At 40.5% G+C, this 20,926-nt stretch overlaps 1 protein-coding gene across 7 annotated transcripts in view; it reads right to left on the bottom strand.

The window, feature by feature from the left end:
* SH3D19 (SH3 domain containing 19) overlaps window positions 1-20,926 on the bottom strand; it is a 163,270-nt gene that overhangs the window by 36,462 nt on the left and 105,882 nt on the right. For all 7 annotated transcript variants that reach the window (XM_079771509.1, XM_079771504.1, XM_079771503.1 and 4 more), the window contains 4 exons: window positions 20,823-20,865; window positions 18,020-18,158; window positions 17,738-17,891; window positions 15,651-16,655 (listed from right to left, as the gene is read on the bottom strand). In XM_079771509.1, the coding sequence (XP_079627635.1) occupies window positions 15,651-16,655; window positions 17,738-17,891; window positions 18,020-18,158; window positions 20,823-20,865 (1,341 nt within the window). The remainder of the gene's footprint in view (window positions 1-15,650; window positions 16,656-17,737; window positions 17,892-18,019; window positions 18,159-20,822; window positions 20,866-20,926) is intronic.

Raw genomic sequence — 20,926 nt, 5'->3', positions numbered from 1 at the left:
CCATGGTGGCGGGGCCGAGGTAGAGGCAGTTAGAGGCCAAGAGGGGAGGGCAGTTATGGGTGATCAGGCCAGGATGGGACGGCAGTTGTGAGTGATCAGGCTGGTGGGGGGCGGGGCCATTGGGGGTAAGCAGACCAGCAGGGGGGCCAGTTGGGGGGGGGCAAGCAGGCCAATGGGGAGGGAAGATGGGGGCAAGCAGGCTAGCAGGGGGGGGCAATTGGGGGTGATCAGGCTGGTGTGGGGGGCATTTGGGGGCGAGCAGGCCAGTGGCAGGGGGCAGTTTGGGGCGAGCAGGCCGGCAGACAGAGTGGTTAGGGGCAATCAGGCAGGCAGGTGAGTGGTTAGGAGCCAGCAGTCCTGGATTGCGAGAGGGATCTCCGACTGCTGGTTTAGGCCCGATCCCTGTAAACTGGCAGTAGGACATCCTTTGAGAGGTCCCAGATTGGAGAGGGTGCAGGCTGGGCTGAGGGACCACCCTCCCCCCTCCCCGCTGTGCATGAATTTCATGCACCGGGCCACTAGTATAAAATAAAATGCTGTATAATTGATACTCTACACTGCACACAGGATCTCATGACACCACCTTTGCCTTTATTCAACAAGAAGCAGAATGAGTATAAGCTGTAATTCTGCACCTGTTCAATGAATACTTGCCTTAGGGAGACACTCCCTGTAAAACAATGCATCCCAAAGCTCCTGTGATGAACAGCACTCATGTTCTGCCCATTATGAGCTGCAGTTCAATAAACACCTTTTGCTGACCAGTTCTTTGTAGGATATGTGAAGAGCTGAGCTCAGAATAAGGAGGCCCTTCAGCTCCCTGATACTTCTCCTTGCCTTCCACCCAGTTCGCAGGCAATCCTACCATCCTATACCCTCCAAAGGTATCACTCACTTGCTCACCTATGTATGTCTGCCATGTGCCAGTAACAGTGCTGGGTGGGGAGATACAAGAGTAAAGTACAATCCTATTTTAAGTTTATTAGCTACCACCTAAAAAGGGCCTCCAGATGGCTGAGAAAAAAAAAATTAGATGACCTTTCTGTGAAACCCTGTCTATCAGTCACAAATGAGGCGAGTCTTATCTAAGTTCAAAAAACCAACTCAAGATTATCAGAACATCCAACTTTTTAAAAAGGCTCTTGTAACAATGTAACTTTCTTTCACTGTAACCTATGTCCCCACAAAATAAACAAACAAAGGTCCTTCTTTTAGGCCTAAATTCTTTAATCATTATTTTGTTATAGCATTATTTTCTACTTCAAAAGTAATATTTATTATAAAAATTGGAAACATACGACAGAAAATCTCCTGTAATCCTATCCCTTTGGGAGTAATTATTATCTAAGAGATGTATCTGTCTATAATTTTTTTCTATAGTACATGTATTATTATGTAGGTATTTTGCAAAACAAAAACAGGATTATTTTATATCCATTTCTTTGTAGTTTGCTTTTCCACTTTTCTTATTCAGTATTGGTTGGGTCCCTGCTGCACATCAAACACCATTCTAGATGCTGGGAATACTTCAATGAACAAAGCAAAGAACTTTGCCCTCATGGTACTTACACTGCAGCAAGGAGATGGAGACAGTAAACAATAAATATAATAGATAAGTAGTTCATGGGGTAGATTGGAAGGCGAGAGGTACTACTGAAAAAGGAAAAAGTAGAGCAAGGTGAGGCACTTCAGGTGTGGGCATAAGGGACGCAGATTGTAGCATGAAACAGGAGGGTGAAGTTGGGGAGAGTGTCATGACCGTTTTTCCAACAACTGGATTTTACATATTCTAGTAGTTCTTCCAACTTGAATAATATACATTGGTCTTTTAAAAAAATGTTTTTTATTGATTTCAGAGAGGAAGGGAGAGGGAGAGAGATAGAAACATCAGTGATGAGAGAGAAGCATTGATTGGCTGCCTCTTGCATGCCTCCTGCTGGGGATCAAGCTCGCAATGCGGGCATGTGGCCTTGACTGGAATCGAACCTGGGACCCTTCAGTCTGCAGGCCAATGCTCTATCCACTGAGCCAAACCAGGTAGGACTACACTGGTCTTCAAGAAACAGCAGTACCACTGGATAAAAAGGAGTCGATACCCTTGTATTAATGCTCACTATTGCAAATATTACCTAAATTTGAACTCTCTGAATAGTTCATTTATTCTGAGTAACCCTAGCTAAAACAAAAGAATTTGAAGAGCCCATGTAATCTTGGCATACATTTTATTCAAATACAGAAACATAGTATCTTTCCTCTGTGTGTATTTTTCCTTTCTGTTCTCTCTCCCCTGCCTTTGCCTCTGCTCTGCCAACATGACCCTTGTTGGCATCAGGGAGCTCTAAGGAGCCACCTTACTCCCCCAGCTGTTGTAGGCTTGATTGTCCAGGAACTTGTCCGTCCTCTCTCTCCCAATCTTGGTTGTAATATCCCATTCCCTCAGGGCTCTGTTTCCTGCTGTGCCAGTAACAGTGTTGGGTGGGGAGATATAAAAGTACAATCCTACTTTAAGTTTATTATCTACCACCTAAGAAAGGCCCCTAGGGAAAGGGACCAAAAAAATCAAGAGAAGGGTTAAGGCTGGTAATTGTTCATTGTGTTCTACCTTTCAAGTGGCATTTCTGCTCTAAAGGCTGCTTTTGGTATCTGTAATCTGCTGGTTATTAACACAGTGGAATCTCGGTCCTCGTACTTAATTTGTTTCAGAAGGCTGTTCGAGAAGTGATTTGTTGGATAAGCTAATTATTTTTTTGTATCTATACATATAAAAGCCTAAGCAACCGAATGACCGAACAAATGGTCAACTGGTCGCTATGATATGCACTGACTACCAGGGGACAGACGTTCAATGCACAGGATTGGGCTCCTTCCTGTCTGGATCAGGCCTGCAAGGACTGGGCCGAAACCAGCTATCCAACATCCTGGGAGGCTAGGCTGAGGGACTCCACCGGTGCACAAATCTGTGCACTGGGCCTCTAGTTAGAAACAAGGTAAATTGAGTTAATCCATTCTAGGCCCCCAAATGATTCCATTTTAACCTTTTCCAATTGCCTGTGACCCTTGTTTCATGAGCACTTTCACACCCTTAGCAACATCAGCACTCTTGATGTCCCATTTATGTTTTAAAATTGTGCTAATCGCCCAGCTGTGGTGGCTTAGTGGATTGAGCGTCCTCCCATGGACCAAGAGGTCCCAGGTTCTATTGGTCCCAGATTCTATTAGGCAGGTTGCAGGCTCAATCCCCAGTAGGGGGCATGCAGGAGGCAGTGGATCAGTGGTTCTCTCTCATCATTGATGTTTCTATCTCTCACTCTCCCTTCCTCTATGAAAATCAATAAAAAATATATATTTTAAATTGTGCTAATCGTCAATTTCACCATGTCATACTTGGTAGCCAGATCAGACACACAAACACCTCTATCATACTTTGCAAATTATTTCTTTTTTAAGCTTTATCATTGTTCACTTTGCTGCTATCATTAACCTTCTTAGGACCTATGGTGAATTACTGTATGTATTTAATAATAAACAGCAACAAAAGCAAAGAAACACAAAAATATTCACAGCACAATTTCCTGCTATGTTAACAATGTGAGGTTTAGCAGTAAACTGACTCATACTCGCTCATTATCTCCTTTGTCACCTGAGAGATGCGTGACTGATCAACCAAGATGTTTTTCTGTGAACAACTTGGTTGAGAACTGAATTGTTTGAGATAGGGGATGTTTGAGAATAGAGGTTTGACTGTATAGGTTTTTAGTTGATGATTTGGGGTGTATGTGTGTGGAGGGAAAAGCATGGAATAACTTCAATTGTTTCCCAACTCATACCAAATTCTGGGCCAGTATACCACCTACACATTGTCTCTCAAATTCCAGGACTGAGGGCATTGAACAAGGGGGCAGAGAAAGGAGAAAAGAGGGAATCAGTGCCCTTACAGGGCTGGGCACAGGGGGCACCCAAATGTGCTTGGTTTTGGAGGACTAATGCCCCACCCCAAGTCCCACACACTGTGCAACAGATCTCACTATTGCATTAAAGGGCTCCAGGCAGAGAAACCAAGATGGCAGCATAGGTAAACACCTGAAATTGCTGCCTCGTACAACCAGTTCAAAAACTACAACTAAAAGACAAAACAGACATCATCCAGAACCACAGGAAGGCTGGCTGAGTGGAAATTCTACAACTAGAAGGAAAGAGAAAAGCACACTGAGACTCAGAGGAGGTGCGGAAGTAAAGTGCAGAGGTACGGAGGCACGTGAGTGGAAAGGGCTGGCAACTGAGTACTTGGTTGTCTTTTTCAATCGGGAGGGAGACAGAAGCTCCTGACTGCTCTGAACTCCAGTTCTGGGCGAGACTCTGGGGACCCAGACTCATAGTGGGAAAAACTGGACTGTCTGGCATCGAGTGGAACTCGAGGGTGGTTTTCTCTCAGAGGTGCTTGCAGCAATTACCGTGGGACACTGAGACCCGGGGCCTCTTAAGGCAGGGCTGAGGATCAGCCATAGCTGTTTGCTCCACGCTGTTGATACCCTGAGACCCCGCCCCACCCAAGCTGAGTGCAGAGCCTTTTGCATATGAATGGCCTGGCCCTTTGCAATCTAAAATTACCTAACAAACTGCAGCTGGGTCAGAGAGACCCAGAACATCCAAAAGAAGGACCAAGGCCCCACAGCAGCTTGCATTGCTTCACAGCTGGGTCTCATCTGGGCACCTCCAAAACCCAAACAAAGAAGAGGAATCTGCAGATCTCTCCGTAGCTCCTGCTGGGTGGCCTCAGACAGAGGCTAAATTAGCACCTCCTTAGAGATCCAAGAGCCAGTGTACCCAGTGTTCAGAGTGGGACCATCCAGATTACAACACCTCAGATCCATAAGGGACACACTCAGGGAGCAGACTCAGGGAGCACCAAAGCTCCACTGAAGCAAGTCTTGCCCCATAACGGTGTCTCCAGCACAGAAGTCCTCCCATTATAGACACAGCTGATTCTCACAGCCAATTGGCCTGGAGGTCAATTCCTCCTAGTGATACCAACAACAATCAAGGCTTAACTACAATAAGAGTGTGCACACAGCCCACAAAGGGGTGCACAAAGAGTATCCACCTCACGTAACTGGGGAGGCTGAGCCACTGGGCCCTATAGGACACCTAGCACACAAAGCCACTCTATCAACACAGGGAAGCAGCCAAAATGCGGAGACAAAGAAACAGGTCACAAATGACAGAAATGGAGGAAAGCAAACTACTGGATATAGAGTTCAAAACCATGGTTATAAGGTTTTTCACGAATTTTCTAGAAACTGCCAATAAATTTAGTGAGTCCCTCGAGGATATGAAAAAGGACCAACTAGAAATTAAGCATACACTGACTGAAATAAAGAATAATATACAGAGATCCAACAGCAGAAACACCCAACCAGAAAAGCAAAAAGAAAAGAAGCAAAAAACACCCAACCGGAAAAGCAAAAGAAAAAAGAATCCAAAAATATGAAGATATTGTAAGGAGCCTCTGGGCCAACTTCAAGCGTAACAACATCCGAATTATGGGGGTGCCAGAAGAAGAGAGAGAGCAAGATACTGAAAACCTATTTGAAGAAATAATGACTGAAAACTTCCCCTACCTGGTGAAAGAAATAGACTTACAAGTCCAGGAAGCACACAGAACCCCAAACAAAAGGAATCCAAAGAGGACCACACTAAGACACATCATAATTAAAATGCCAAGAGCAAAAGACAAAGAGAGAATATTAAAAGCAGCAAGAGAAAAACAGTTAGTTACCTACAAGGGAGTACCCATACGATTGTCAGCTGATTTCTCAACAGAAACTATGCAGGCCAGAAAAGAGTGGCAAGAAATATTCAAAGTGATGAATAGCAAGAACCTACAACCAAGATTACTTTACCCAGCAAAGCTATCATTCATAATTGAAGGTCAGATAAAGAGCTTCACAGAGAAGAAAAAGCTAAATGAGTTCATTACCACCAAACTAGTATTATATGAAATGCTGAAAGGTATTCTTTAAGAAGAGGAAGAAGAAGAAAAAGGTAAAGATAAAAATTATGAACAACAAATACATATGTATCAACAAGTGAATCTAAAAATCAAGTGAATAAAAAATCTGATGAACAGAATAAACTGGTGAATATAACAGAATCAGGGGCATGGAAAGGGAGTGGACTGACAATTCTTGGGGTGAAAGGGGTGTGTGGGGTGTGCGAAGAGACTGGACAAAAATCGTACACCTATGGATGAGGACAGTGGGGTGGGGGGTAAGGGCAGAGGGTGGGGTGGGAACCGGGTGGAGGGGAGCTATGGGGGGGAGGGGAGAGGAACAACTGTAATAATCTGAACAATAAAGATTTATTAAAAATTAAGAAAGGAGTCCAGGCATTAATATTAAACCTAAAGGATTTAAATTTAAGTAGCATAGATACAACTTCAATACTAAGTATTCAAAGTCTCCTAGTTACCCACTCTTTCTCTTTTTTGTATTTATTTCAAAGAGGAAGGGAGAGGGAGACAGAATGAGAGAGGAACATCAATGATGAGAGGTAATCATCAATCAGCTGCCCTCTGCATGCCCCCTACTAGGGATCGAGCCCGCACCCCGGGCATGTGTGCTGACCGGGAATTGAACCATGACCTCCCGGTTCATAAGTCAATGCTAAACCACTGAGCAACACTGGCCAGGCCAGTCTTTATTTTTAATATCATTAGCTGTTCTTTAAGAATTAGCACTTAGATAACTGGTAATTATTCTACTATACATGTCTTTCTCATAAAGTGGAGCAAGGAAGTCTTAGTGTTCCAGCACTGTGGGCTGTTTGGCAGGAGTGGGCTGGTTTAATGATCTACTTCAGCTGTGTTCACTGGGTCAGTGAGCTCAGCATCTGCCTCTCTGTCTGCATGCTGCCCTGGGCTGTAATCCAGACCAGGTGTGCAGATTCATGGGGAGGGGGGGGGGGGAACAAGCAGCATCACTTCAATGAGAAGGTGGAGCCAGAGGCCTGTTTTTCATCTTGATGATGGTGTGCAAGTCTCTCTCTAGTTACCCAATATGAAGTTTACTCTTTATCTCTTTTCTTTTCTCTTTATTTTTATTGTCTAAAGTTTTACATATGTCTCCTTTTTCCCTGCTTGACTCCCTGCCCCCTAGCCATTCCCACTCTAGGCAAGCCTCCATCACCCTAGTGTCTGTGTCCATTGGTTATGATAATATGCATGCATACAAGTCCTTTGGTTGCTCTCTAACCCACACCTCCCCTGTCATTTGTCTCTGGATCTATTCTTGCTCATCAAATTATGTTGACCATTATATCCCACATATGAGTGAGTTCATGGGATATTTATCTTTCTCCAACTGGATTATTTCGCTTAGCATAATGCTCTCTAGTTCCATCCATGCTGTTGCAAATGGTCAAAGTTCCTTCTTTTTTATAGTGGTATAGTATTCCATTGTGTACATGTACCACAGTTTTTTAATCCACTCATCTGCTGATGGGCACTTAGGCTGTTTCCAAATCTTAGCTATTATAAATTGTGCTGCTACAAACATAGGGGTGCTTATATCCTTTCTGATTGGTGTTTCTGGTTTCTTGGGATACAGTCCTAGAAATGGGATTACTGGGTCAAATGGGAGTTCCATTTTTAACTTTTTGAGGAAATTCCATACTGTCTTCCACAGTGGCTTCACCAGTCTGCATTCCCACCAGCAGCGCACAAGGGCTCCTTTTTCTCTACATCCTCGCCAGCACTTGTCCTTTGTTGGTTTGTTGATGATTGCCATTCTGACAGGTGTGAGATGGTATCTCATTGTTGTTTTGATTTGTATCTCTCAGATGATTAGTGACTTTGAGCATGTTTTCATGTGTCTCTCGGCCTTCTGTATGTCCTCTTTCGAAGTGTCTATTTAGATCCTTTGCCCATTTTTTGATTGGATCGGTTATCTTCCTTTTGTTAAGTTGTATGAGTCTCTGTAAATTTTGGAGATTAAACCATTATCTGAAATATCATTGGCAAATATGCTCTCCCATGCAGTGGGCTTTCTTGTTGTTTTGTTGATGATTTCTTTTGTTGTGTAAAAGCTTTTTATTTTGATGTAGTCCCATTTGTTTATTTTCTCCTTAGTTTCCATTGTCCTAGGAGCTGTGTCTGCAAAGATATTGCTACAACATATGTCTGCCATTTTGCTGCCTATGGAGTCTTGTAGGATTTTTATGGTTTCCCGTCTTACATTTAAGTCCGTTAGCCATTTTGAGTCTGTTTTTGTGTATGGTGTAAGTTGGTGATCTAGTTTCATTTTTTCTCATGTATTTGACCAAATTTCCCAACACCATTTATTGAAGAGACTATCTTGACTCCACTGTATGCTCTTGCCTCCTTTGTCAAATATTAATTGAGCTTAATGACTTGGGTCAATTTCTGGGTTCTCTATTCTATTGCATTGGTCTATATGGCTGTTCTTGTGCCAGTACCAGGCAGTTTTGAGAACCGTGGCTTGGTAATATAGCCTGATATCTGGTATTGTGATCCCTCCAACTTTGTTCTTTCCCAGGATTTCTGTGGCTATTAGGGGTCTTTTTTTATTCCAGATGAATTTTTGGAGAGTTTTTTCTAGATCTTTGAAGTATGCCATTGGTATTTTAATGGGGATTGCATTAAATCTGTAGATTGCTTTGGGTAGTATGGACATTTTAATGATGTTGATTCTAACAATCCATGAGCATGGTATGTTCTTCCATTTGTTTATGTCTTCCTCTATCTCTTTTTTCAATGTCCTGTAGTTTTCCGAGTACAGGTCTTTTACTTCCTTAGTTAAATTTATTCCTAGGTATCTTAATTTTTTTGGTGCAATGGTAAATGGGATTGTTTTTTTCATTTCTCTTTCTGTGAGTTTATTATTGGTGTATAAAAAGGCCATAGATTTCTGGGTGTTAATTTTGTATCCTGATACATTGCCAAATTAATTTATTAGGTCTAGTAGTTTTTTGATGGAGTCTTTGTGGTTTTCTATACATAGTATCATATCATCTGCGAATAAGGACAATTTTACTTCTTTTCCAATTTGGATGCCTTTTATTTCTTCTTCTTGTCTGATTGCTATAGCTAGCACTTCCAGTACTGTATCGAACAGGAGTGGTGAAAGTGTGCATCACTGTCTTGTTCCCATTCTCAGGGGAAATGAGTTTAGTTTTTGCCCATTGGGTATGATGTTAGCTATAGGTTTGTCATATAAGGATTTTATTATGTTGAGGTATGATCCCTCTATTCCCACTTTGCTGAGAGTTTTTATCAAGAATGGATGTTGGATTTTGTCAAATGCTTTTTCTGAATCGATTGATATGATTATGATTTTTGTCTCTCAATTTGTTTACATGATGTATCACATTTATTGATTTGCGAATATTGTACCATCCTTGCATCCCCGGAATAAATCCCACTTGGTCATGATGTATGATCTTTCTGATGTAATGCTGGATCCAATTTGCTAGAATTTTGTTGAGATGGGCCCTGCGCCTTCTCACAGAGCAGAAAGAAGGAACAGCTGAATTGAACAATATCCACCCGGAATTGGTGAATTAAACACAGATGGTGAGGCAATCCATGGATGGAAAGGTCAGAGATAGCCTGGAGAGAGCGCTGCCTCCTCAGATTCAGCTGGGTGTTTGTTGTTTGCATATTTTGGATTAGTTGTTGTTTGTTGTTTGCATTCATCTCAGAGTGTTTGTTGTTTGCATTTTTTGGATTAGCTATTGCTTTTTTGGAGTTTTCTCTCCATATTTTTCCCCCTTCTTTTTTCTTCTCTTTCTTTTCTCTCTTACATTTTTTCTTTTTCTCAATATCATTTTTCACTCTTTTCTTTCCCCTAATTCTCTTTTCTCTGGTGGTCACCTTTATTTGGGGTTATTGGATTCGTGAATACATTTGTGTTTGGTGCCCTGTGCGTTGGTGTCTTGTCATGTTGTATTTTGTGAATTATATGACAAGACTATGGTAATCAAAGCAGCATGGTAATGGCATAAAAATAGATACAAAGATCAATGGAACAGAACAGAAAGTCCAGAAATAAATCCACACTATATGGAGAAATAATGTAACAAAGGAGGCAAAGGTATAACCATTATGCTGTACACATGAAACTAATATAATATTGAATGTCAACTGTAATTGAAAAAAAAATTTAATGTTTAAAGTTCATAACCTTTTAGCAGTAGTCTCACTTTTGAAATTTATTTCTCAGATACAAAAGCACTAGTAGAAATGAAAATGTTTTTTACGAGACTTTACTGCAGCATTTTTTGTTGTGGCAAAAAAAAAAAAAATCCAAAAATTTGAAAACAAATAAAACAACCTGCATGTCCATCAATAGGGGAAATGTTGAATCAACTGTGATGCACTCACAGGAGTTAGACTTACATCTACTGGTCTGAAGAGACGTCCATAAATCTCATTGTTAAATGAAAAAAAGCTGCTGAGTAATAGGTATAGTACATTAAAATTTTTTGTAAAAAGCTGGAAAAAGTACATGCATATATAAATATATATGTTCATAAGCTTTGGTTTGGAATGTCTAAAGGCACAGAAGGCTACATAACACTGCTTCCACTCGTTAGTCTAGGGATTTGGACAGACAGACTTAGAGGAAGATTAATTTGTTTATTTCACTAAATGTTTATACTGCTTGAGTTGTTACAGCAAATATGTTATTTTGTAACTTCAAAAAACCCAATAAATAAATTCAATATCAAAAAAAAGTTATAACACTCCTCTCAAACAAACAAAATAAAAACCATTTAAAAATAAGGGAAAAAAAGTAAAAATTCTTGGCCCTTTTGTTGCTTTTTCAAGGCAATAATGGCCATAAAATTTTCCACAGAGTAACTAGAAAAATAAAAATTCTCTATTTTTTTTTTTAATGTTCCAGAAGTGCTCTGACCGCAGCTTTGCCGAATCATCCCCATGTGTAGAGTTGGCCTGTTGTCTCACCCTGCTCCTGCACCATCTAAATGTATAGGCACCTGTGGCTGGTGAGGTGGTGTTTGTTCCTAGGCTGTTCTGTTCTTGGTGTGGAAAAAGGCGATCGTATATGGTTGATGGCAAATATTTGAGAATAAAAACATCTCAAGTTTTCCAGCTGAGAAGTAAACTTGCACCACAGAATTACTTATTTAACAAACACTTTTAAAGTACTTACTCTGTGCTCGGGGTTGTTCTGGTTTCCTTGAGTTAGGTACAAGTATTCTCCCCATTTTACAGATGAAGTAACAGAGGTACAGAAATCACCCAATAGAGAAGTAACAGAGCCAAGCTTCAAACCCAGGAGTCTGCTTAGAGTTGATATCAGTTGGGGTTCTCCAGAGAAACAGAACCAATCAGGATTGGCTTATGTGATTATGGGGGCTGGCAAATCTGATATGTATAGGGCAGGCAGGCAGGAAGTGATACTGAGGTCTTAAGACAGAATTTCTTCTTCCCCAGGGAAACCTCAGTTTTTCTCTTAAGGCCTTTCAACCGGTTGGATGAGGCCCATCCACATTATCAAGGAAGTCAACTGATTGTAGATGTTAACCACATCTACAAAGTACATTCACAACAACACTTACAGATGAGTGTTTGAATAACTGGGTACTATAGCTTAGCCAAGTTGATGCACAAACATTAAACATCATGGGGTCCATACTTTTAAACACTACCCCAAGCTAAGAACCTTACATGTTGGATCTAAAATTTATAATAAACTAAAGATAATTTAGTAATAGGCTACCCCATTACAAAATGGTGCTCCTCACCTAATTGAAAATAGAATCTGAATCTCTTTTTCAATCCACATAGCTTCTAGCACAAAATATTGCTCCAAGTAAGTGTTCAATAGATAATATTGAAAGAATGAGCAACTGAATTATTTAGGTGATATTTTATAAGACTTTCCAGGCATTGAGAACTCTGGCTCCCCTTTTAAATTTAAAATCATTTTGCCCAAGTGACATACAGGTTTTATGAATTACTAGATTTTCTTGTAATTCAAAAATGGAGAATAACTGCATAAACATTCTCTTTTTGATACTATTCCTCAGTGATCCTATTTAATAGGAAATAATGCAGATATATATTTTTGAATTTGTCTAAATTAGACAAACTTAATTCATAATAATTAGCTCTATTTGTAACCTTGAAAAATATAACTCCCTTTTCAAAGGAAAAAGAAGATTCGCAAGCTAATCATATTCTCAGAGTTCTGTGATCCAGAAAGGGTTAAGAACTGCAGTGCCACAAGTCTCCATCACAGACTGTCTGTTTTGGCTTCTCCAGAAAAAAACGCAAAGCATCTCCAAAAGAATCTTCCATCTAAATCTCAGGGAGGTCAATGGCATTTTTTTTCTACTTTTATTTGCAGTGTTTATTCTGCCCTCCTTCTAGCCCCTCACACACATAACCAATTATTCTTCACCTGCTGCCAAACTAGCAAGCGCCTTTACACCTGTATCCGCACGCTTTTCATTATCGGGTTGAGAAAAACATTGATGATAATGTAGTTTTCTGCCCATTACCTGTCTCTAATAACATGCTTGTCATCATAATTAGTTTCACCATCCTTGGCTTGCTTTTCTGTCATTTCTTTCCCTTGAGTTCTGTTAATACCAGAAATTGGCTGCTACACTATTATTCTGGTCTGTGTAATGGGGCTGACAGCAGAAGTATTATGCCTTTTTTGACAACTGGATATGATTGGTAAAGGTGTGAAGAGGAACTGCTAATACTTCTCAGCTCTATTATATTAACCTGGAAGGCATTCTACCCATGAAATGAATCCAATATTAAACTGCCTGTTTTATGAGTTTTTCTTTAATAAATTTTCTAATCTTTACAATGTTTTCATAGCTTCCGTATTTTCTGATCTCTTTCCTGAGATTAATATGGCAACTTCATTATATGAAAACTGTTTTATCAGATTTTCTTTATTTTTCAGAAAAGAGAAAGAGAAGGAAAGACATATTTGTGAGTTTCTCACCTTTATCCTGTGTTCCTCTCCCAGTTTCTGGCTGATGCTAGGATGATTAAACAAGGTTTTGCATAGAGACATAATCCAAAGACAGTGCTATTGATATGCCATCAAAAAGTCACAAAGTCCAAATAATAAATAAATAAACCCTCTACATGTTGAGGAATTCAGAGATGATCCTGGAGGGCAATAAGCAAGGAAGCCACAAGGTCCAATGTATACTCTAGAAATATTGCTTGGGTAGCCATAACATGGACAATGCTGCATTTGCAGAAGGAGAGACTCAATTCAGGAGGCCACTGCAGTGATTGGGGCATAAAGGCCTAGAGCAGGGCAGTAGCAGGAGGGATGGGAATGAGAGGAGATTCAGGCACTATTCAGAAGGTAAAGTAGCAGAAGTTAGTAACTAATTGGATGTGAAGGGCAAGAAATAACAACAACAACTACTTAATGAGCACTTCACATGTTTCAGACCATAAGGTAGGGCTTTCCTTCATAATCACATGTATCCTTGAAATACCTTGAGGAGTATTATTATCATGTTTTATAGATGAGGAAACCAAGACATTGTGGGACTAAGTAAATTGCCCAAGGTCATATGACAATTAAATGGTAGACCCAGACCAGTATGACTCCAAGTCCAAACAACTATGCACTGTGTGATAGGAAGACTCAAGGATATCTCTAGGATTCTCTAGGGAAGGCTGGGAGTCTGACAGTATCACTAAGTGAGGAGCAGAATATAGAAAGAGGTGTTCAGTTCAGTAAAACTCCACAGTCAAGAGCAATGGTTAAAGCCAGGGAGGGCAAGCAAGTTACACATTTTGCTAAAAGACTGCCTCAAAATTAAAAGTTGTTCAATGAAGTGGTAGAAATCAAGAAACACAAAAGGCTCAGGATGAAGCATGAGACTGCATTCATGTTGAATGTGTGTTTTTGACCTTTGTTTTTTGAAGATGACTATAATTATCTGCTTAATGACACAGAAATAGTCTCAGCAATTATTAACTAAGTGCCATCCCCACAGAACCTAGGAGGTTCGATAAAAGGAGCATTTCTTTGGCCTACACAGTTTCCACCCCTTAAACAGCTTGCTGCTGTTGGATTTACCCATCCCTGTCCTACCTTGAACCTTGTAACACCAAAAAGGTTTAAATAAGAAAATGGTATACCAAGATTTGAAAAGTTTTTAATGTATTGCCTAGTTTAAGGCTTCATGAAAATATGGGTAGCAACATAATATAGTGAAAGATAAACTAGACTTAGAATAAAAAGTATGAATGCCCTGGCTGGGTAGCTCAGTTGGTTAGAATGTCAGCCTGATGCACCAAGGTTGCAGGTTCAATCCCCAGTCTGGATACATACAAGAATCAACCAATAAATGCATAAATAAGTGGAACAACAAATAGATGTTTCTCTCTCTCTCTCTCTCTCTCTCTCTCTCTCTCTCTCTCTCAATAAACTAAAAAAAATTTTTTTTCTAGAATAAATAGATTGAGTATGAATTCTGCCTTGGAAAATGTAGTTTTATGACACTGGGCAAATCACCCATGGATCTCTCTGAGCCTCATTTTCTTCTTTTGAAAATTGAGGTTAATGATAGCTTACAGAGGGTTTCTGTAAGTATTCAATTAAATAATAGATGCCAGGGTATCTAGTTCAGGGTTTGGAACACTGCAAAAACTCAATATATTCCAAAGCTTCCCTTCTACTCCTTATGGAAAAGAGCCATGGTACATGTTGTGTGTATGATAAATATTTAATAAATATGTATTTGTTATCATTTAAAATACACCTATGCTGTGCAGTAGCTGGTTTTGAATCAGAGTTTATACCATTGATGCATGTTAAACATTTTTTAAGATGACAACTAACCTTTTGAAAATACTATTAAGCTTATATGATCAAAAATTCTACCCAAATAAGTAAACAGCAGTACAAAAAAAAAATCTTATTAATGACAGGTAGAGCAGCTTAGTTTGACAAATCAAAGATAAGCTTCACCATCACACCCTCTTGCTGAATAGTGTGAGGGGGGGAAAAAAACACACACTCTGCCTCTTGGGAAATTTAATTGTCCTGATCTTGGCAGGAAACTTGTAACTATTGTATTTATTTACAAAACTTAGCATTCTCAAGGGAAGAGGTTATATAAAGATTATGGAAAAGAAAATTGCAACATATGGCTGGGTTCTCACTCCTTGCATTGCTCCTCCCCAGGGCTGGCCCCACTCCAGGCAATCCCAGCAGGGCTGGTTCAATCTCAGGAGCCCTTCCAGGCCCACTGCATGACCTCCCATGTATGGGAAGTTTCCCCTGCTTCCTGCTTATGTTTGAATCTCCACCTGCCAGAGTAAGGGAGCCGGCCTCACATCTGGTTTGGTCTCTAGTCCCAGGCTTGGATAATAGTAATCAACATGTGTGTCTCCCTCTTTCTCTGTTTCCATCTTCCCATTCCGTATTTTCCCTTTCCTCCCTCTTAATTTCCATCTCCAACCCAGCTCCATGTTTTTTAATTTCTCTATGTTTCTCCCTCTTTCTACACATACACATCTCAATAACCTATGTACTAGAAACTGGTAAAACAGCAAGTGCCATTCAAGAGACCCTATGACAAGTTTAGATTCCCCTCCACTTCTGACTTTTACTCACCCAGAGCCATCTCTGAACCAAGAGAGTCTTCAACCACATTCCCAGGTGGGGTGGGTAAAACATCGTCATCAAAGCTGATGAGGTCGATGTCCCCCAGAGGCTTGCTTTGCAGACCTGGGGCTGGGGGGTTGGCTGAGGTTCCTTCGCTCAGTGACCTGAATACTTTGGCTTGTGATGCCACTGAGGGTCGGGGAGGAACAGTGACTGGTTTCAGCAAAGCTGCAGGGCAGGTGGGGTTTTCTGAGGAAACTGGTTTCTTCGGCAGCAAAGGCCGAGGAGCAGGAGTTGGGAGTCTCTTCCTGCCATCAGGGCTCTCAGCCACGGGCCCTCCTCCCAGAGTCTCAGGATTAACACTTCGTGTAAGGCCAGGGTTTGGTTTCTTTGGCAATTCAGGTTTGGTTACTGGGATGCTCCCTACTTCTTGTGGTGGAGTGTGTGGGGTGGGCCCTTCCCCTGAGGCCACCTTGCATCTATTTTCATTCCAGGAGTCCAATTCTCCAGAAGCTCTGTTAGCAGCTGGTTTGGGAGCCACAGAGGGTTTCCCCGAGGGAACAGCAGGCCTTGGGGGGAGTGCACGGGGAGCAATCTCTGGTTTCTTGGGCAGTCCAGAAGTTTCTGTATTTGTCTGACTATCCAATGCTTTGATCCTTGAAACAATACTATTTTGGCTTCGTTCTGTGTTCATAATGTTCATCCCTGCCTGACTATCCAAGTCGTTGGTATTGTCCAACAGAGACTGGGGTCGGCTTGGGGCTGACTCCTCTTCGGTGGCCGCTGAGCTGATTTTCTGGAGATTCTGCCCTTTAACGTGAGAATCTCTGGCTACTGGTCTGAGGTTGATTTTTGATCTTGGTTTTGGCACTGGACATCTTGTAGCATTGGAATTTTCTGGACAATTGTGTTCCTCAGAAATGTCAAAGACTATTAAAGGTGCCACATTTGTGGGAAGATCACTGGCTGAGACCCCTACGGAAGGCTGAAGAGGTTTGAGAGGTGCCGGTAGTGCTGATAAAATAAAAATGAACAAAAATAAGTTGCAACATTATAATTTAAAAGAAAAACATAATAGAAGATAAACACATTTTTAAAGATATACATGTAGAATAGCAAGAGAATTTGGTTCTCAATTAGTAAAAAGTAATTCCAAAATCAATGTGGAAATGTTTATACTCAGCTTTCTGCACAGTGTTCAAATTATATTTATTATATAAGAAACACTCATTTTGTAATAATTTAAAACACGGTTAAATTTCTGATTCTCAGTAGACTTATCACACAAATAATTTCTCTCTCACTGTCAAAATCCTAACGATTCTTGCTTTACTTTTCCAAAGTAACTTACATCCATCTGTTATCCTAATACAATGCATTTAAAAAGGCTAAGAGGGCAAACACCTTTAGCATCCTATCAAGTTTACATTACTAAATATAACATCCTTCTCTAGTAGCACATGATCTCACTCATCTAGGGGAAATAATGAACAACATAGACTGATGAACAAGAACAGACCCAGAGACAAGGAGGCATGGATCAGACTGTCGGACCTCAGAGGAAGGGTAGGGGAGGGTGGGGATAAAGGGGAGAAATCAACCAAAGGACTTGTGTGTATCCATATGAGCCTAACTAGTGGTCAAGGACAACAGGGGGGCGAGGGCATGCGTGGGGAGGGGTTTGGGATGGGAATGGGGGGATGAGGACAAATATGTGATACCTTAATCAATAAAGAAATTTAAACAAACAAACAAACAGACATAAATAAATAAATAAATAAATAAATAAATAAATAAATAAATAAAACATCCTTCTCCGTGGGAATAAAGGGCATCAGCAGTAATACCAACAATGAGTTAAAGGATGTTTTGTGATATGAATTAGGGTGAGCCCAAGGAAATGGGGCTTTGGGTCCTGAGAATGAACTCTTATAATCATAGCAAATCCAAATAAAGAAAGCACACATGATCACACTGACTTGGAAGCAGAGCTCAATAAATTATGTATGAATTGAAAATTATTTTTAAGACTAGAGTCTACTGATTACTTTCCTAGAACCAGGTCAGAATTAGGGAAGACAAATTATTTGCATTACTTTGAGGCAGGTGGTTGTCTATTTCTTCTGAAAAGTCAGTCTGAGTTGCAGAAGTAATAGTGTGCCTTGGAGAGGCAGCAGCATTATTATTATTTGTAGTATTCACTTGAACTTGGTTGATTTCTTTTATGACTTGTTCATAAGATGGTGGGAGCTGCAAAATAAAGAATGAAATTTTAGACATCTATGGTTGACAGCCAACATGTTAACAGTCTCACTGTTCTAATCTTTGAATTTCATTTTAAAAATAAAATGCAAAGAGATAACGGGGTACTTATTCACCTCAGCAGGAACCAGCTCACTGGGCCTCCAAGGGCCTGCTGCAGAGGGCGGGGGAAATCCCAATCCTGGGGCTGGGGCTCCTGGAAACCATGAGGCTGGCCTCAGTGGCTCAGCTGCCACAATGGTGATCTCCGGGCGCCTAGCAGACAGAAGCCTCAGTGAGATTTTGCAGGTTGGTAACAGGCTATTGTCAATTTGCAAATGTTCAAAGCTTCATGAAAACAACTACCACCCAAACAAGTTACATAAGAACTACTGCAGTCACAGAAATGACCTGTTCGGCCTGGGCTGTCTCTAACAGTACACCCAGGCAGGCTTCAAGGGATCAAATGGCAGCCATCCTCTATGAGTTTGGCCACAAAAAGTTAGAGATGTACCCTAAGCACACTTAGCTCTGCCTTGGTTGATAAGGATATGGACTTCGTAAGGTCCATACAAGCTCTTCATTCCAGGGCTCTGTTATCTAGCCTATAGACAAACATAAATATACCATAAGTAGAAAAGTGCATGGGTCAAATAGAATTGTTTAGTTCTCTGTTATTATAAAGTATAAACTAAAAAATGATACCATATAAATAGAATACCTTCTTCCTCCTCACTCCACCTCTGTCCTAATTCAAAGTTATCTTTAACTGTTTAGAGTTCACATGTTCATTTCTAGACCCTAATGTGTGTGACTGTGTTCCTTGTCAGTTTTGTACACGAATTTGATGATTATTGTTTAACACTGAGGAGCCATAGTGATTTAGGCATGGCTTCTTTCATAATTTTCTTAACCTGATTCTACAGTTTCTCACTCATGTTTAAATCTTACCTTCAACCTGACTTCCTAACAAATACCAACTCTGAGCTGATTAATCATCTTTCTGAGCCTCAAGTTTCTGTTCTAACAAATAATGACAATGATACCTGCTCTTCCTTTCTCTAGCACTCTATGCCAAATAAAAACAAAACCAAAAAGCACTATCATTATCAAAACTGTGTATAGGCCGGCCAGTGGTTGAGCATTGACCTATGAACCGGGAGGTCACAGTTCAATTCCCGGTCAGGGCACATGCCCGGGTTGTGGGCTCAATCCCTAGTGTGGGATGTGCAGGAGGCAGCCGATCAATGACTCTCTCTCATCATTGGTGTTTCTATCTCTCTCTCCCTCTCTGAAATCAATAAAAATATTAATAAAACTAGAGGCCCGTTGCAGGAAGATTCCTGCAAGAATAAGGCTTCCTCGGGCCTATTCCTGCAAGAATAGGGCTTCCTGCAGCCTGAGCAAAGCAGAGAAGGGAGCGAAGCTCGCTGCCGCCGCCCCGCGCTTTCCCGACCGTGGCTGCTGCCGCCCTGATTTCTGCTTTCCCTCCTTCTTCCTTCTATGCTGTCTTCAGTCTTTGCTCCAAATTAACTGCCATCTTTGTTGGGTTAATTTGCATACTCACTCTGATAGCGGAGTGATGGTCAATTTGCATGTTTCTCTTTTATTAGTGTAGATCAGCCTCCCCTCCCCCGTGTAGATACACTCTCATGCTAGCTTGTTAAATGGTAGAACCTGCTTATTAATTACATTTGAATGGGAGTACCTAAGAACCTCTGCTTATAGCTTTTGTTTAACAAAATAATGAGTTACTAATTAATAAATTTTGACCACTCTACATGCATTAATCTGTATAACAACCTTATGAGGGAGGTCTGGTTTGTACTGCTTTAATGATGGGGATATTGAAGCGAAGAAGGGTGACATAGCAAGGTCACATGGTGAGAAAGTAAAGTTGTGATTTGAACTTGCATAATGTCTCACTCTAAAGTCCTTGTTCTTCATTCCCAGATACCATACCATAAGAAATTTGAAAGCATGGAAGATGTTTTATAAAAATCTATCCATTTATCCACCTGCTAATCTTTCCATCCATTCAGCCCTCTATCTGTCTATTTGTCCTTCTTTCTGTGTATTCAGTGACTCAGTCCTCTCCCTTCCCTTTCTTCCCTTTCTCCAGCCAATCATCTAGCCTAGTGGTTCTCAACCTTTCTAATGCCACGACCCTTTAATACATTTCCTCATGTTGTGGTGACCCCCAACCATAAAATTATTTTCGTTGCTACTTCATAACTGTAATTTTGCTACTTTTAATAAATCGTAATGTAAATATCTGTGTTTTCCGATGGTCTTAAGCTCTACAGCGGTGGTTCTCAACCTGTGGGTCACTAGCAGGGTCGCCTAAGACCATCGGAAAACACAGATATTTACATTATGATTCATAACAGTTGCAAAATTACAGTTATGAAGTAGCAACAAAAATAATTTTATGGTTGGGGGTCACCACAACATGAGGAACTGTATTAAAGGGTCGTGGCATTAGAAAGGTTGAGAACCACTGATCTAGCCACTTATGCATTCAGCTATCTATCCAGCCTGCCTGCCTGCCTCTTTCCTTTCTTTATCCTTCCACTCAATTTCCTATCCTGTCATCTACCCATTTATCTATGCAACATGTACCAATTAGCTATGAGGTACAAAGCACTCCTTTGAAGCAGTTCCGATAATGCTTTACATGTAGCAGTTGCTTAATAAACATTTTCAAATTGATTTCAGTAAATAATTAGTCTCAAAAGAACACTTTTAGGCTTATATTGCTTCTCCTTTCAAGCAAAGTCTCTATCATTCAAGCTTATAGATTAATTCAGGAAATGTATTGATGAGGCAGAATGCTGTAATACACTGCTTATGAAAGAGAAATATTTAACTTGCTAACTGATAATATGTTTATTTCATTATTAGCAGAATATATGCCCTCTATTATAAATATAACCATACCTCCTATCTCGATGAGGCTCACTCTGTATAGAAGTCCGAGAAGCTACAAAAGAAAGAATACATTGGTGTAGTACAAAATTAGTATATTCAATAAAGGTTTAAAT

This window comes from Cnephaeus nilssonii (genome assembly GCF_951640355.1).
Source record: "Cnephaeus nilssonii genome assembly, chromosome: 5".
In the NCBI taxonomy this organism is placed as follows: Eukaryota; Metazoa; Chordata; class Mammalia; order Chiroptera; family Vespertilionidae; genus Cnephaeus; species Cnephaeus nilssonii.
Note: the sequence above shows the minus strand (reverse complement) of the source record. Positions and strands in the feature narration are given on the sequence as shown.